This window comes from Candoia aspera, chromosome 2 (assembly GCF_035149785.1).
Source record: "Candoia aspera isolate rCanAsp1 chromosome 2, rCanAsp1.hap2, whole genome shotgun sequence".
NCBI lineage: Eukaryota > Metazoa > Chordata > Lepidosauria > Squamata > Boidae > Candoia > Candoia aspera.
Window position 1 is genome coordinate 55,766,803 of NC_086154.1, and position 16,634 is coordinate 55,783,436.

Sequence of the window (16,634 nt, forward strand, 5' to 3'; positions counted from 1 at the left end):
GTCCCACCCGGTCATGCAGAGAGGGCATGCTACGAACCCTGCCGGTAAAGGAATTCCACCTGGCGGGGTCCAGGAGGCGGGCCTTCTCTGCAGTGGCACCCGCCCTCTGGAATATTCTGCCCCCAGAGGTGAGACAGGCCCATTCGCTCCCGGACTTCCGGAAGAACCTAAAAACCTGGTTCTGCCTCCTCGCATGGGTTTGGAGGGGCACCAGTTCATCTTGGGGGTGGCTATTATAGATCTCTCCCCACCTAACAAGATCTGCGCTGCTGGATTTTATATTTTATATTTTATTTTTATAGAGTTATTTATATTGTAATTTATGTGTTTTAATTCTGACTGTAAACCACCCAGAGTCCCCTTTTTGGGAGAGATAGGTAGTGATAGAAATTTGAAATATATATATATATATATATATAAAAATCTCCAACATAAAGAGGACAAAACCCACCGCTTACTGTACATCTTCTAGGATATCCAATAACTTGAAATATAACATTGAATTAATCTAATCTTAAAGGCATATGATACCAATTCAACATTCTTTAAGTCCCGATACCAGTGATCTGTTAAAATGGCATATTACAACTTACGTTTCCAAATTACCTGCAAAATACACAGACTATTTTAATACAACGTTTCAATTGTAAATAAACATTAATTATAGGTTTAGTATTACTCAAACTATTAATTACTCAAAAACTTTGGTAATTATATGAATAGTTCAGGAACTTCAGATGCAGCTTGTGCTACTGGCTGAAATTTTAAAGACAAGATATGCTTTAATTGCATATGGTGTCAATGGTCATTCCTAATTGTTCTGCAAACCATCAGTCATCAAAACCTGATTAGCAATAACATGATCCAAAGGGCTTTTTGGGGGGGTCATGAACTCTGAAAAAATGGTTTGCCAGCAGTCTTAAGAGTTGGATTGTCCCATAATGTTGACTTCTCATTACATTTTGGATCAAAGTTAATTCTTCTCAACATCATATGAAAATCATTTCCATAATGAAAACCTAAAATCCTCACCAACACCTTATTCTGCTAAAATAATTCCTAGGTATTACTACTTTTAACATTTTAACAACAGGCATTTCCCCCCATAGGTTCATGGGGATTTTTCACCATCTATTTTTAAAACCTACTTCAAGTCTTCTGGCCCTATTCCAGATTTCATCTAGTTGGACCTCCACCAAGAACAACCTGCTCTTGTATTACTTCCTTGCTGCAGGTAAAAGCCCATTTTTCTAGTTTGCCTTCACTGCTACCTTGTAAACCACTGCAGTGGGACTTCTCTGAGTCAGCAGGCAAAGATGTGCTCCCCACCATAGGGAAACCTTATTTCCCCAGATATTTTGGTTTTCAATTCACATGGTAACTGTCAGTTTCTCATCTTGGTTAGAGTTTTATAAACCCAAACATCTGGTTCCCCACTCCTGCATGGAGGTGTCCTCTTTAAGAAGGGTGGTCCTGACAGAAGTGTGATGTTGTTTTCGTTATATCCAGATGTTTTCTTTTAGAAGCATGAAAAGTCTTATACGGGATCAGATCATTGGTCCATTACCTCAGTATTGTTCACACTGATTGGAGACTAATCGGAGAGACTCTCCAGATTTCAGACAAGGTTCTTCCCTCCCCAGCTTGTCCAAGCATCACTTTGCAATTGAGGTCTTTTTGCATGCAAAGCAGGTTCTTTGCCGCCGAAGTACATGCATTTCCAGTTTAGAACATTGTGATCTAATCTTTGCAGATATATAATAAAGTGACGCGAGTCTCCGCCGTGCCGAAGCGGGCTCTGTGCGCGCGCGCATACGCATCCCTATCACAAGGTTTGAGGCTGACCTCCACACGCTTAGGCGGCTATTGGATTGTAACTTCCAAGCTTTTTCATGTAGAAGCCACACACAAAAAAAACCATACCGATTGCTTTTGCTGAATGGAATGCGGAAACCCTGGAAATGGCCCTTAAAGAATTTAACAAAACCGACACGCCGGAGACGGATCGTGAAAAGCCTCTATGTTGTGTGCGTCAAGGTGGGGGAGGCGGAATTCACGTGTGAATACGCCTCTGGCTGGCCACCGAGAGAGGCGAAAGACGAATTGACCCGGAGCGTCAGCTGCCCTCTTCCCTCCTAGCGATACACGAGGCGTTTTGGGACGGAAGGCGCAAGAGAGGATGGCAGCGGCTCTCTCCGCCTGTTTCTCCGCCCCCCTCGCCGCTTCTCTCCAACCAGCTTGCAGCAGCGGCTGGAGTGCGCACGCCCCCCTTCTCCGCGGCGAGGAGCGGGAGACCCCCTTGTGGGGCTTTGCGCCCTCAGCAGGATGCTCCTGCGGCCGCGGCGGATGAGCCTTCCCCGCTAGAGGTCGGCGTAGCGACCGGGCTTCCCCTTGCCCGCAGACTTCTGTGGGCTCGGGCTAGCGAGCGCGCGGTCGCCTTTCGCTCTCCCGTCCTTCCTCCTCACGCTCGGTGTGGCGACTGAGGAGCGGGTGGCTGCCGGCGCAGCGCCGAGGAGCGGGTGGCAACGGCTCAGCCGAGGCACGGATGTCGGTCTCCAGGTGCTGCAGAGGCGGAGGAGAAGGCGGTAAACCTGAACGCCCTTTGCAGGGCCGGGCTTGGAAAGGTAAGACGCCAGGCGCGCGAGTCTGCGATATGATCAGTGCGCGGATGACCTAGCTGTGAGTGTGTAAAGTACCAGCGCCCCGGGGAGGGGGCAGTCAACCTTCACGTACATACAGCCGCCACCGAAGGGCAAGAGCGGCTGACTCCCGCCTCCTTCAGGCTGCGGCGGAGAGTGCCGCTGGTCGACGTCCTTTCTGTTGCTATTTCTGACTTGCCTGCTCTCCAGCTAGAGGGCGATTTACAGCCTGCGCTTACTGCTTTTTCTTGCTCGGCCTCGCCCAAAGGAAGCCAGGAGAAGGGTGGGGGCTATTTCCATGTTGTTTTGCTTTGGTTTCCCGCGCCCGGACTCCGCGCAGCAACCGCGTTGACGTTCCTCCCCTGCTCCTTTCGATATGGCGAGCTTTCGTCTCTTACTCCTCCTGGGTGACCACCGCTCTCTTAATTCTTCTGCTTGTAGCAAATAGATCGGCTGCCGCCGCCAGAATTCTTCGTCCTGGAACTCCGAGCCTACGTCTTAAGGCGTGAGGAGCTTCCGGCCCTCTTCTACCCCTTCTTGCTGCTTTTATTTATGTTGGCCCCTTCTCCTCTTATATTTACTATCCCTGTCCAAGAAAGGGCCGGATGGTTTCTTAAGAATTGCCTCCGACCTCTCAAATACACTGTTATTCAGGAAGTGGCTAATTTGCTAATTAACACGTAAGTCTGACAATGAGATGTTCTGAGAGGCAGGGTGTTTTTTCCTCTTGCCAGCTTTGCAAGGGCAGGTTGCAGATATTCATTAATAACAGAGTGGCACTCTGCATATGTTTATGGGCCCTCTTACCCTTGTGTCATTGTGCACTGAATATTTTCAAGGTAGATAGGTGGGGGAATGGAGGAGCCCAAGATGTCAGGTTTAAGGACTCAGTACTTACACATTTGGCATGGCTTTCACAGAGATGGGCACCAGGTTGGAAAGAAATTAGGCCTTTGTTCGTCAGAGAAGAAAGGGTTAATTCTTTTAGATTACAGGAGCTGGATTCTTGGGTATGGGGGCTTTTAATGCTAAGGACTGGTCTCAGTCCTCTAACATGGTTTTGAGACACCATTGGTTAGGGCTCCATGTTCTCTCCTGTTTCTGTATTTACAACAGAGGGAGATCAGTTATGACTATAGAGAGTGATAGTGGCCAGTTCCAGCCATCCAGGAAGCAAATAGCCCTGAAGGTCGTGAAATTTTGCCCCCGTTTTGTTCTTCAAGTTGATCCAAAAATACAGTTTATAAAAGCAGCAAGACTTTTTGTAGTAGTTGCTATGAGACCATCAACTACAGATGAGTCCATACATGTTGTACTTCCACGGCAGAAACAGGTTATTACCCTGAATGAATTGTGTGTTACAACAGCATTGGTCATGGATGGGCCAACTCGGGGGGTTAATATATTCCCTGTTTATACATAAAGTATTATAAAGAAAATAGAAGAAGCAGCCAGGCAAAGTTTCCTATTACAGCATAATCGGTATACTCTTATCACCTGTATCTGTATCAGTATGCCTCTGCTTGGCATTGTAATCCTTTCATATAAACAAACACTCTAATCCCAACAAACAAATTATAAAGTATACGTGTCAGTTGTTTTGCATTAGACTAGAAAGCAGTTATTAGTTATACAGTTTATAGAGGTGTACACTGTGATTTTCGTATGTACAGAATTGTCAGAATTTTGAAAGTTATGCAAACACACATAGATACCTTATTCAGACTCAAGGACACTGGTTGAAGGTGAAGAGTAGGAGAGTCAGGATAGACAAAGGGAAGGACTTCTTCATACAATATAGCTCACGTAGTCAAAGATGGCACTTGCAACTTCCAGAGGTAGGTTACAGCAATAGCTTCTAATTTAGCTTCAAAGGGCAATTATACAATGTTGTAGAGAATACGGCTACTAATAACTATTAAATGGCTCTATACTGGACATAATATTAGAGCCGGTGTGCTTCTGAATATTAGTTACAGGTGAGATTGAATAGGAAGATGCTGTATTCATATATCACATACCCTGCATTTGGGCTTGTGGAGGCATGTAATGGCTACGGGGTATACAAAAATCTGGATTAGATAAGCCTTTCATCTGATTGTAAAAAGATTTTTTTAAAGAGGAAATGATCAAAGATACAGAAGAATAAGCCTTACTGAAAAGAAATCAGCATGGCTTCTGTCCCCTGTGCAAGCACCGAGTCATGCCTGATCCTTTGGAGGGATGCCACTTTTGCGACGTTTTCTTGGCAGACTATAGCGGGGTGGTTTGCCATTGCCTTCCCCAGTCGTCACCTTCCCCAGCAAGCTGGGTACTCATTTTACCGATCTGGGAAGGATGGAAGGCTGAGTCAACCTGAGCCGGCTACCTGAGACTCCAGCTTCCACTGGGATCGAACTCGGGTCGTGGGGAGGTTCGATTGAAATACTGCTGCCTACCACTCTGTGCCACACGAGGCATTTACTTCTGCGAGAGTAAAATTTGCCCCACCAACCTTCTAGTCTTTTTGAAGGTGTCAAAACAAGCAGGTAAACAAAGGTGACCCAACAGAGATGGTAACTTGGACTTTTAGAAACTATTTGATAAAATTCCTCACTAAGGCTCCTGAGCAGACTCAGCAGCTATTGGATAAGAGGTCAGATGCTCTAATGGACTGGTAACTGGCTAAAGAATAGGAAACACAGAGAGAGAGGATAAATGAACAATTTTCAAACTGGAGAGATGTTCAAAGTGGGATTGGTTTTGTCACTGGTACTTTTAAATTTGTTGATAAATGGTTTGATGGGATTAAATTATGTAATCATTATAAATGATTATAAATAAATGCTAGAAATATTTTGGAGATCAGTCGATCTTTCTATGAGGAGGGCTAAACAAGGAGCCTCCAACACAATAACTATAGTTAAAAATAAAAGTGATGAAATTATTTGGAATGAAACTGAAGTAAGGGAATGCTGGAAGCAGTATTTTAGAGTTTTGTACAGGAATAATAGTGATGTGTTGAAAAATGGAATTGAAATGAATGCTATAAATGACATTGTCTGAGAAAACAGGATGAAAAACAGTCATGAAGACGGGGGTCTGTAGGCCAGAGTTTTGGTCTTTAATAAGTCATTAAAAATGTATCTAACTGTGAGAAAGTAAATTTAACCTGTTTCTTGATTTAAAGGATAAAGTGAATAGAATTGAATTACAGAATTTGTTTTGTAAGAATATTTATTAAAATGCTTCTTTAATAATTTGATTCTTAAGTGGCTCACAAGCAAAAATATAGTCTCATTAGAATACAGTAAACATGTAAAACCTAACACAATGACAAACCATTAAATGGTGTCATAATACATTCCTAATAACAATTCACAGTACTAGTGCCTTTATTCATCCCAATTATATCTAGTTACTGATCCCTCAGTTCTCAAATGCTCTTTCATAAAAGGAAAAGAGTTTTCTAAGTATCAGGAGCAAGGATGTGGATATTATGTCTGGTGGTGAAGTATTTCACAGGAGGGACCTCTTGCAGAGAATGCCTACCTCTTGAGTTCCCTCCTGCCATTCTCAGTACACATTTCGTGGGGGTGCCCTGGGTAGACTATACAGTCTAATAGACAGCCAAACCCCAGCTGTGTAGGACTTCAGAGGTTATAACCAGCCATTTGAACTGTACCCACAAACAGACTGGCAGCCAATTCAGCTCCAGTCAGCTGACTCTGAGCAGTACACAGCTCCCCAAGATATAATTGGGATTAAAAACAATACAAATCAAATAAAAAGTCATTATAACAACATAAAACTGGAAGAGATACTATGAAGAATGAAACTAATTCCTCAAGAGGGATAGTTATAGCCAACTGGCCCTCATGGCTTGATGAAACAACTAAGTTTTCACTAATTTCTTAAAGACCAGGAAGAAGAGGATATTTGAATGTGGTATGTGTGTGTAATGGTATGTTGGAATGACCTTGTGAGACAGGGGAAGAGTCACTTCCAGAGCTACGGTTGGGTAAGAGGCAGCGCAGCCCGCAGAAGTAATGTGGGTGGGGCAAATGTCTCAGCAGGGACCCCTCCAGTTTCTTGGACTGTAAAGGCGACGGGGGAGAAATGTACTTTCAGACTTCCAAGATTCTGTTAATGTAACTGTACAGTAAAGTAGAGCTAGTTCTTTTGGGTGTACTGTTTGTCTGGACTACCTTACAAAGCTGACAGAGGGGGTGTTATTTTTCAGTTAGGACTGATAAAGCATGCTTCCGTGCCTCTGAAGATGGCAGTTTCAGATCAAGGGGATACCTAAAGAGCCTGCCCTACTAGATCTTTTTGGGCAGTCAGATGTTACTGGGAAAAGGTGGTCACCACAGACACCCAAGCTCTGAACCATATAGGACTTTGAATATGGCAACCAGCACCTTGAATTGCAGTCTGAAGCCAATTGACAACCAATGAAGTTCTTGGAGTAGAGGGATCATGTGGGTACCTCAAGGTGTGCCCATAATTACTTGAACTGTTGCAGTCTGGATCAGTTGTAGCTTCCAAATACTCATCAAGGGCAGCCCCAAACAGAGTGCATTGCAGTAGATCAATTAACAGGTGAGAGGTCCTGCTCTAGAGAAGGAAATGGCACACCAGCCAAAGCTAAGTAAAGACCGCCATAGCCTCAGAATTCACCCGTTGTTCCAGGACAAGCTGAGTGCCCAGGAGAATTCCCAACTTGCACATATAGAATTGAGGTTGGTTACTGAACATAATAAGAGTGATATGTATGAAAATAAATGGAATGCTTAAAGAATGGTTGAACACTGATCATGGAATATGAAAGGGTGTGTGATATCCCTTTGGGTATTTAATGTATTTATAGATAAATATATAAGAAATATCTATGGTGACATTAGAGGTGTGCTAGTTAGGATGTGAAGATATGTGTATTTTTCTATGCAGATGAGGCTGTGTTATTGACAGCCCAAATTAGTCACAGTGAATGTTAGACTATGTGAGGCAGCAAGGAATATGGTTCTGACAAGGAATGTATCAAAGACCAAGATAGTTGTGTTTGGCTGGGAAAATGGAGTGAATCATTGTTCATAAATGGTGAAATAAACAGAACAAGTAGATGAATTTATATCCCTTAATAGAATGTTTACTAAAGGAAGAAAATTGAAAAATTTTAAGACATGCAAAAGCTGGTGAAAAGATAGTAGGTAGTTGGTGGTCTGTTGCATGTTAGCTGTATGTATTAAATGATCTGAAGTTCGGGTGAACAGTAAGGGGGGCAAATTTCTGAGTATTGCAGACTGTTCAGGATTTGCAAGGAGTTCGAAAACAGCTAATGTTAAATGTAAGAAGGGCAAGTAACGCAACTTCGCACCAAAAAAAAAAGGGGAAAAAACCCTAAACATTACATACATATGAGTAAGAGCTCAGCTGACAGTGCATGATTAGGAAAAAGGTCTTGGAGTCATAGGTATATGAAAATGTCAAAACAGTGTTCAGTTTCTGTAAAATAAGGCAGATCCCTAATGCTGGAATCATTAGGAAAGGACTAATGATTGATTACTTAGGAAGTCCCTTACTTACAGTAGGACTGACTGATGTAGACTCAGCTGCCTTTTCCTTGGAAGGAAATTGAAAATGAAAATAAAACAGTCAATGCAGTAAGGTCCTTATACAAATTATGATAAGGCTGTACTTGGACAATTCTGGTCATTAGATATGTGTAAAATATTCTGTTTCTAGAGAGGGAATATTTCATGGTGTCTGAACCATGCCCCTTCGGCTGTCTAGGAGTGGTCTGGCCGTTTTCCAGAAATAAATCTGGATGAAGTTCATGGTGTTTCAATCACCTGGCCTGGAAATAGAATTAATTCTGAGAAATGGTAAGGGTCCATGGGAAAAACAAAACATTTTAAAAGAAATAAAATGGTTTTAGAGACTGGAGAAATTTATGGAGGACTGGGCTACCAATAGTTATTTGTCTTGATGGCTGTTTTACTCCCTCTGGAATTACAGGCAGCCTGCCCTAAATACCAGCTGCTAAGGAGCAGTAATGGAAGAGGGTGGTCACCCTCTGGCCCTTGTTTGTGAGTTTCCTGAATGCCTTTGATTGCCAGGGTGGCAGAATGCTGTTTCAGATTGGCTGTTAGGGTGATCTGGCTAGGCTTTACTTAAGTTCTTAGGATCCTTCTTCTGTTCTTTAATATTTACATAGAAGTGATGTCTGTGCAGGGATTTTATTTATTTATTGAATTTATATAGCTGCTCATCTTACTTTGTCTCTGGGATAGACAAAATGCAGTCCTTTCTTGGAAATAAACATCTAAAAATCAGGTCCATCATAGCTTTTTGTATTGACATATTAGAGTGAAAGAGTTAAATAGAATCATATGGAGACGTGAATAATAAATATGGTATGTGGTTATTGTTTTCTATTTTTCATTCCACTATTAGTAATGTTTTTGAGTATTTGCGAATATAAAATATGGAAGGAATAGGTGGCCTTCTATTTCATTCTCTTTGATTTGCCAATGCATTTCCTAAAGCACATCCAGTATTACGATGCAACCTTTTCCAAAGTGTACAATATGGTTTTCTGTTTTAAATGGAAGACACTCATCATGATTAGGACTGCAGATAAGGTTAGGACTGCACTTTATACTGCAGGTTTGATTAGTGTAAATTATATTTTCAGTCTTTTCAAGTTTATGTAATGCTGTCCATGGTTAAGTTGGATGAGAGAGTTTCAGAAAGCCATCCTTTGCAGTTTATGGCTTAACTTGAAGAGAAATGTCCAATTGTTAAGGAAGAACTGAGATCCATGAAAATGGTATTATATCTGGGTATATGGGAAATGTAATGATGGTTTTAATCTTTCATATAATACCACATTCCTTCCCTATCTACTGCCTTTCTAGCTGCTAAATGCTACTGCTGGCCCCTGGTGTTTTTTTTCTAACTGTTGGCTGTGAAGGTTTAATTTTTTAATTGTTGGTATATTGATACAAGATTATGGCAACCAGCTTGATTGATAACTGGCAAATAGAGGGAGAAAATGTAGAAGCAGTGAAAGACTTTGTATTTCTAGGTGCAAAGATTACTGCAGATGCTGACTGCAGTCAGGAAATCAGAAGACGCTTAATCCTTGGGAGAAGAGCAATGACAAATCTTGATAAAATAGTTAAGAGCAGAGACATCACACTGACAACAAAGGTCCGCATAGTTAAAGCAATGGTGTTCCCCGTAGTAACATATGGCTGCGAGAGCTGGACCATAAGGAAGGCTGAGAGAAGGAAGATCGATGCTTTGGAACTGTGGTGTTGGAGGAAAATTCTGAGAGTGCCTTGGACTGCAAGAAGATCAAACCAGTCCATCCTCCAGGAAATCAAGCCAGACTGCTCACCTGAGGGAATGATATTAAAGGCAAAACTGAAATACTTTGGCCACATAATGAGAAGACAGGACACCCTGGAGAAGATGCTGACGCTAGGGAGAGTGGAGGGCAAAAGGAAGAGGGGCCGACCAAGGGCAAGGTGGATGGATGATATTCTAGAGGTGACGGACTCGTCCCTGGGGGAGCTGGGGGTGTTGACGACCGACAGGAAGCTCTGGTGTGGGCTGGTCCATGAAGTCACGAAGAGTCGGAAGCGACTAAACGAATAAACAACAACATATTGATACAAACACATGTCAGCCATTTCAGAGGGAGAGTTTTAGATAAACAATTTAAAAAACAGTAATTGGTGGTCTGTCTCCCATTCTTCTGCAGCATGGTCTTTGTGCAGTCTATATCTGCCCAATGATAAGGCTATTCCACTGTTGACAACTCTATCATGGCTGTTATTTTTCCATAAGTTAAGTTGCTGGAATTATTTATAGACCTATTCTATCATAAATTATGTAGTGCCTTTAGTAATGGAGGAACTTTTTTCTGGAAATGACTGAATTTGAGTCAGTGTGGAGATTGGAAAAAATCCAGAAATATCTAAAATATTCTTAAGCCTTATCCCTTGCATCTTTTGTAAAGCAGTGCTAAGATGCTACACAAAAAGTGTGTTATGCTTTAAACATTTTTCTAAGGGCAATAAGAGGCAGGACAGATATGAAAAATGTTTTTAAATTGCAGTTTAAGTATCATATGCTTTCTCCCGCCCAAAGAATTACTCCTTTCTGTATTAACTATGGTTAAGGAGGTGATTGTACAAATATTAAGCTTGTTTAAGGCTAACAAAGAGTTGGAGCCAGGTAAGAAAGATTATTTAAATAAAGAAATTCTCTATATCCATGTATCTCTTAGTTTTAATTAAACAGGAATGGATGGAAAATCTCTGGATGGACTGTAGGGATATGTAAAATATTCTAATGTTGAAACGTTTCACACGTGAAACATCTATTCCAACCTTACCAGAAATAGCCCAATCGTGAAACATCTGTTTCAAATTCAAAATAAGACTGTTTTGATCTCAGAACACTTCTGGACTGTTTGGAAAGTGCTGGGACTTTTCTAGTAAAATTGAACAACTGTTTCAAACTCAAAACAGAATATTTGAAACATTTTGTACATCTGTAATGGGTAGTATATAATTACAAGATTCACTGGCCTGTTCCCAATCTTTTAACAGTAGTTAAAATCAACATTGATAATAAACATCTTGTCCAAGGTATATTCTCAGCTTTTTGAGTGGGGGGAGGGGTAGTACCTTTTTCAACTATACCTTCATTTACACTGAAATCATAGATATTAAGTGTAATTCCAGAAACGATAAATGAAAAATGTCACAACTTCAATAGCCACAGGAACAAACTTGGTACAACATCGGAAAAGAAGAACCTTACCAATGATAGCATACTGGGAGGCCAAAATTGGAGACTATGCAGCAGTGGCAAAATTGACAGTATATATATCCACAATAGGGATTTAACCACATTTAAGCAGGAATGGTTCCCTTACATACGACACATTATTCAGCAAGGCAAATTTAGACATTTGGGATACGGTTTCTAGAAAAATTTATGAGACCAATTAAAAGTAACAGATGAAAATACCTAAACAGAAACTAGCAACAATCCTTAATGTGCAATGGGATGGGTGGCATCAGTGATTCAGAGGGCAACCAGAGTGTGATCTCTCCACAACAGTGGATTGATGATAATATCCTCCAACACCAAATCATGTTGGAACTGCCTCGGGATAAAAACCAGATCTAATATGTAGCCCCCCCCAGTAGGAGATAGGTCTGTGGAGGCCATGAACTCCTGAGCTGCCCAGACTAAACATCCCCAGGAGGAAGGTTCAAATCCCCAAGAACCACCAACCTGAGGGAATCCACCCAGCAACAGAATGCAATAGCTCAAGCAGGGATGATGCGATGCATCAGGGAGGGCAATACAGCAGCAACAATCCCAGCTGTTCCTGTAGGCCCAACCAACAGAGGGTCTCACATCCAGTTAACTCTGGAGCAGAGCCTCTGAGGGCCCTAAACAATTCATGGATAACAATAGCCCTACCCCCTGGGGGACTTGGCTGATGCAGAATCTGAAACCCAGGTAGGCATATTTCTGAGAGGGGAACACCCCCCTCTGGGTAATGCATGTCAGGTCAATGCCCTCATCCACAATCAAGTCATGGATGAGAGCAGCCTTATTACACAACAATTGTATTATTCAACACCAACAGCCCAGGGCCACCAAGGATTTGGTTACCTGGTCCAGAGTGTGAATACTGAAGGCAAGATGTCACAATCACTCTCTTTTTTTTAAATAAGAATTTTATTAAGTTTCAAGCAAAGATAAAAGCTACAGAAAAACAAAAAACTACAAAGAAAAAAGAAAAAACTAAAAAATGTAGAAATACAAGAGAAAAAATTTTCAAAGTTACAAAAGAGGTGACTTCTGACTTTTAACAGCAAGGATATACAAACATTTCTATAATCAATCCCTTACTCTATATTAAACGAAAATCACATTATTTCTATAAATCATTCCGTTGGCACATTGTAAAAATCACTAAATACACTTATTCCTTCCCCTTATATTAAAAGAAAAAAATATATAAACCTCCTAATCACCTCCCCTCAAAGATAACATTTATTTAATTATTTCCTTCCTACTACTATTCTATACATTTCTGTCTACTATAATAAAGATCAAACTAAAAAGCACATAAAATACAACAATTTTAATGATCTTAATCTTAATAAACCCCAAACCCTCCAAGTAGACCTTTTTTTATACCTTATTAATCTTAACCTAAATCATTAAAGATAAATGAAATTAGCCAAGCCTTAAAAACAATCCAGATAAATATTCTTTAACCCTTATCCCACTTCAAAATAAACCAGAATATCCCCACAACGTATACAGCATTTTTCTTAAAAAGATCAAACAGCCCAACTGCCCCCCTCAAAATTCCCAACTTATCTTCAGGAAACCTCCCATACATAACAACCCCTTCTTTTCCATGGCGTTCCACCAGAAGGACAATTTCACTTGTGACTTGCAACTTGATCTCTCCCTTAAATGTCTCCAACTTGACTATCCAATCTATCCAGCATTTCAACAGAAGTCCCAATCTCACTCTTAGAAGAGACATTTCTGTCACTGTTACATTCCTTAGCTTCATCCACATCCCCAACCAGATGACACATTTTAGACCTCATATTTTCTACAATGTCCTGAATGCCTTGCATAAAAACTTGGTAGGAGTCAGAAAGAATCTGTTTAAAATCTTGGTGGAAGTCAGAGAAATTCTGTTTAAAATCCTCCACGTCTCATGCAGTAGATTATGGTGCCCCCTAGGAGCTTAACCAATGAAAGTCAAAGATATGAAAGAATTCCGGAATGTGTTTATATAAGCGAAAGTGAGATATGCAGATAGGTCCCCAGGGAAAGTAGAAGCAGAAAACTGAAAGTTCAAAACAGCCAATTCAATGTGTAGGAAAATGCTAATATCTTCAAATTTAGTACAAAAATAATAACAGCGAGTGTCAGATTCCCTGATTAAAGGTTTCACAGAAACCCTTATCAGGACATCTCCCATTGTGTTGTTCTCACAGATTGCTGGATGAGAAGGAGGTGGAAGGGGGTTTGTGAAGCTGGAATGTAAGATTGTTTTGGCTATAAGCACATCAAGGATGGGAGGTTGAGATATGGTAGAAATGCCATCTGGTTGGGAGGGGTAGTGACACGTTTCATGGGAAAGGGAGCTAGCTAAGGGAATGTAGTTTAAAGTAGGTTTTGGCGGGAAGTCTTTATTCGCAGCTTGCCTTCTGTACCGTTAATTACGCTTCAATAAACCAGTTCAAAGAACTCCGGTTTCTTGACTGTGTGTGTGAATGCCTGAATGAGCAAGTGCTGACATTAAGCTGCGAAATCATAAGTCGGAAACTCTTCCTGAGATTGCAATCAGCTGAGAGTTAAGGAACCATGCCTAAGCACGTGAAGTCCTGGGCAAAGCAGCCATTGCCTCTGCCATCCTCGGAGAGAACCGTGCTGTATGCTAAAGTGACAGAAGAAAAAATTGAGACAGAGGAAAGTTCGGGGAGCGGAGACAGCAAGTGTGAGGTGGAAACCTGGCTCAACCAGATGGAATTGGAAAGTGCCCTCCACTCTTTAAATTTTGTGACAGAACCCCGGACGCCGAGCGTTATTATTGAAGAACCACAGGCGGCACCTACCCAGGTTGGCGCCAGGGAAGTTGAGGCAAGGCCTCCCCCCCCCGTGGATGCGCAAATAGTAGTGCAAAGCCCGGGGTTGCAAGGAACCATTCCCGATCTTAATGGAACTCCCCAGAACACCCGCAATCTGGAAGCTAGAATGTCTGCCATGGAAGTAGTCTTACAACAGGTATCGAGACCTCTGGAGATGTTGACAGAAATCTCGACTCAGCTGTCGAGAGCAGAGTCACCAATCGGGCGAGGGAGATGACGTACCCTAACCCCAACCAGAGATTTTGAATCACCTGTGAGACACAGGCGGAACGGAGCCCACCAGGAAATCCTAGGAGATGGAGGAAGAGCACTAGCTGGCGGGGCAACCCAGGGCGCAGCCCCAAAGGACATCCAAGTCAAGTTTGATGGTGACCCAAGGCAGTTGGCATTTTTCCTGACCACCGTTTCCATATACATGAGAGAGTATGGCTCATTGTTCCCCACGGAGTACAAGAAAGTTAGCCAACTGGGTGCCAGGCTCAGAGGGCCAGCTGCTGAGTGGTTTGTGCAATTGCACGATGTGAGTGCCCCAGAACTGGGTAACCTGCGGCAGTTCATGAAAGCCCCGAGGGACCGATTCGAGGACCCACTGGATAAGATGAGAGCAAAAACTGGAATCCAACAGCTTAGGCAAGGAGGTCAATTATTTACTCTCAATCCTCTTTAATATTTGGAGGGAAAACAAAGTCCAAAACTTACTTTTTTTTTTAAAATTGATACCCAAAATAACGATAAGCACCAAGAGAATCTGCTTCTTCTTGCTGTAGAAAGCCTCTCTTAGGGTATGCATACTTAAAAGACATATAAATTGGGTGATTTAGAAATAGGGTGGCCGGTCTTAGTGTCCCTTTAAGGCTACAGCGTAGCTTGGAAATGGTGACGTCCCAGCCTCCTGGCTGCTCTTATCAGTCAAAAGTGAAACTCTGTTTGTGATCTTCTGGCTGCAAGCAGCCATCCGGAGGACAGATGGGGTGATTCCAGGTGTTTTCCTTTTTTTGGAAAAACACTCCTGGGCTTCAGGAAAAACCTGCCTGAGCCTGAAAAAACTCCCGCGTTGTCAGTTCTGCCCGCTGAGCCTGCAGGCACAGCTGTTCAGTCCGCCATGTCCCCAGCGGAAGCCACGTCACAATCCCTCTCAAACAGCACTCCCAGCATCCCCGAGTGCAGCCCACCTGCAGATTTCCACCATATCTACCTCTACCTGTCACATTTTCTATAATGCCACCTGTTCTTTCTTCAACCCCTCCCATGCCCCGTTCCGTTGTCCCAGTCCCAGACATTCATATCTCCCCACCCAGCAACAAACCAAGCATCAAACTCCTCTCTCTATGACAGTGGTCCTCCTGGTCTCACCAAGGTCCCAAGCCTCCCATCAGCTGCTTTGTCATGGAGCCACTCTAGCTCTGCTGTAGCTCCATCTCAGCCACCCCTGGCTGGGTTATACTGTATATCTGTTCATCTCATAACAGTGACTCTCAGGAACACACAAAAGATTGAAAATAATAATAGGTGGACAGAAATGCCAAATCCAGTCTAAACATCCGGCTGACTGTGCAATCAGCCATGGGTTATTTATAAAAATAAGAAAGGCGGGAGATACACACACACACACACACACACAAATAAATAAATAAAATAATGGATTGCCCAGGTTTAAAAGCAATCCAATTTTAAACAATTTTATAACAATTTAAGCACATATGTTTCTTTACATTGGAAGCTAATATGTCATAGAGAAATTTAGGCTAAAATAATTTTTCATTATAGTTGTTTCTCCTATTTTATGTGGCATACTTGTGGTTCCAGTGTTTAATGCAGACACAGTTCTATCTACCTAACGAACTAGATTATGTCTCATTAACAAATATTATGAAGTTTCTTGGCTCTACTTATGACATATGTAAATGAGTTTAATAAATGTGTTCAGGGCATTCATAGGAAAACTATTATTAAAAAGGTTCTTTGAAAATCCCAGATTGCTTCATACGTCATTTAAATGTTTTATTGCTAAAGCATGAGTAATTTATTTTAACTGTGGTTTTCATGTTGTTTGTACTGAAATCCTTGATATGAATTTTAATATGAGATGTAAATTTTCTTGGTGATATTTCTCAAACGGTACCAATAAAGTAATAAAAAAGCCAATTTGTTACAATCAAGTAATAAAAAGCGTATTTGTTACAAAAGATCTGTTACAAAATATACATTTGTTTTGTATACAAAATATGCAAAAATTCGTATTTGTCATTTTCAGAAACCATTGTTCTGGGCTACTTCTGCCAATATAGAGTTGATACAGTATTTA

The 16,634-nt window shown here is 41.7% G+C and overlaps 1 protein-coding gene across 1 annotated transcript in view; it reads left to right on the plus strand.

The window, feature by feature from the left end:
- Window positions 1-2,502: 2,502 nt before the first annotated feature.
- Window positions 2,503-16,634, plus strand: part of PFKFB4 (6-phosphofructo-2-kinase/fructose-2,6-biphosphatase 4) — a 76,670-nt gene continuing 62,538 nt past the window's right edge. The window contains exon 1 of the mRNA XM_063291866.1: window positions 2,503-2,624. Within this exon, the coding sequence (XP_063147936.1) occupies window positions 2,546-2,624 (79 nt within the window). The 5' untranslated portion in view covers window positions 2,503-2,545. The remainder of the gene's footprint in view (window positions 2,625-16,634) is intronic.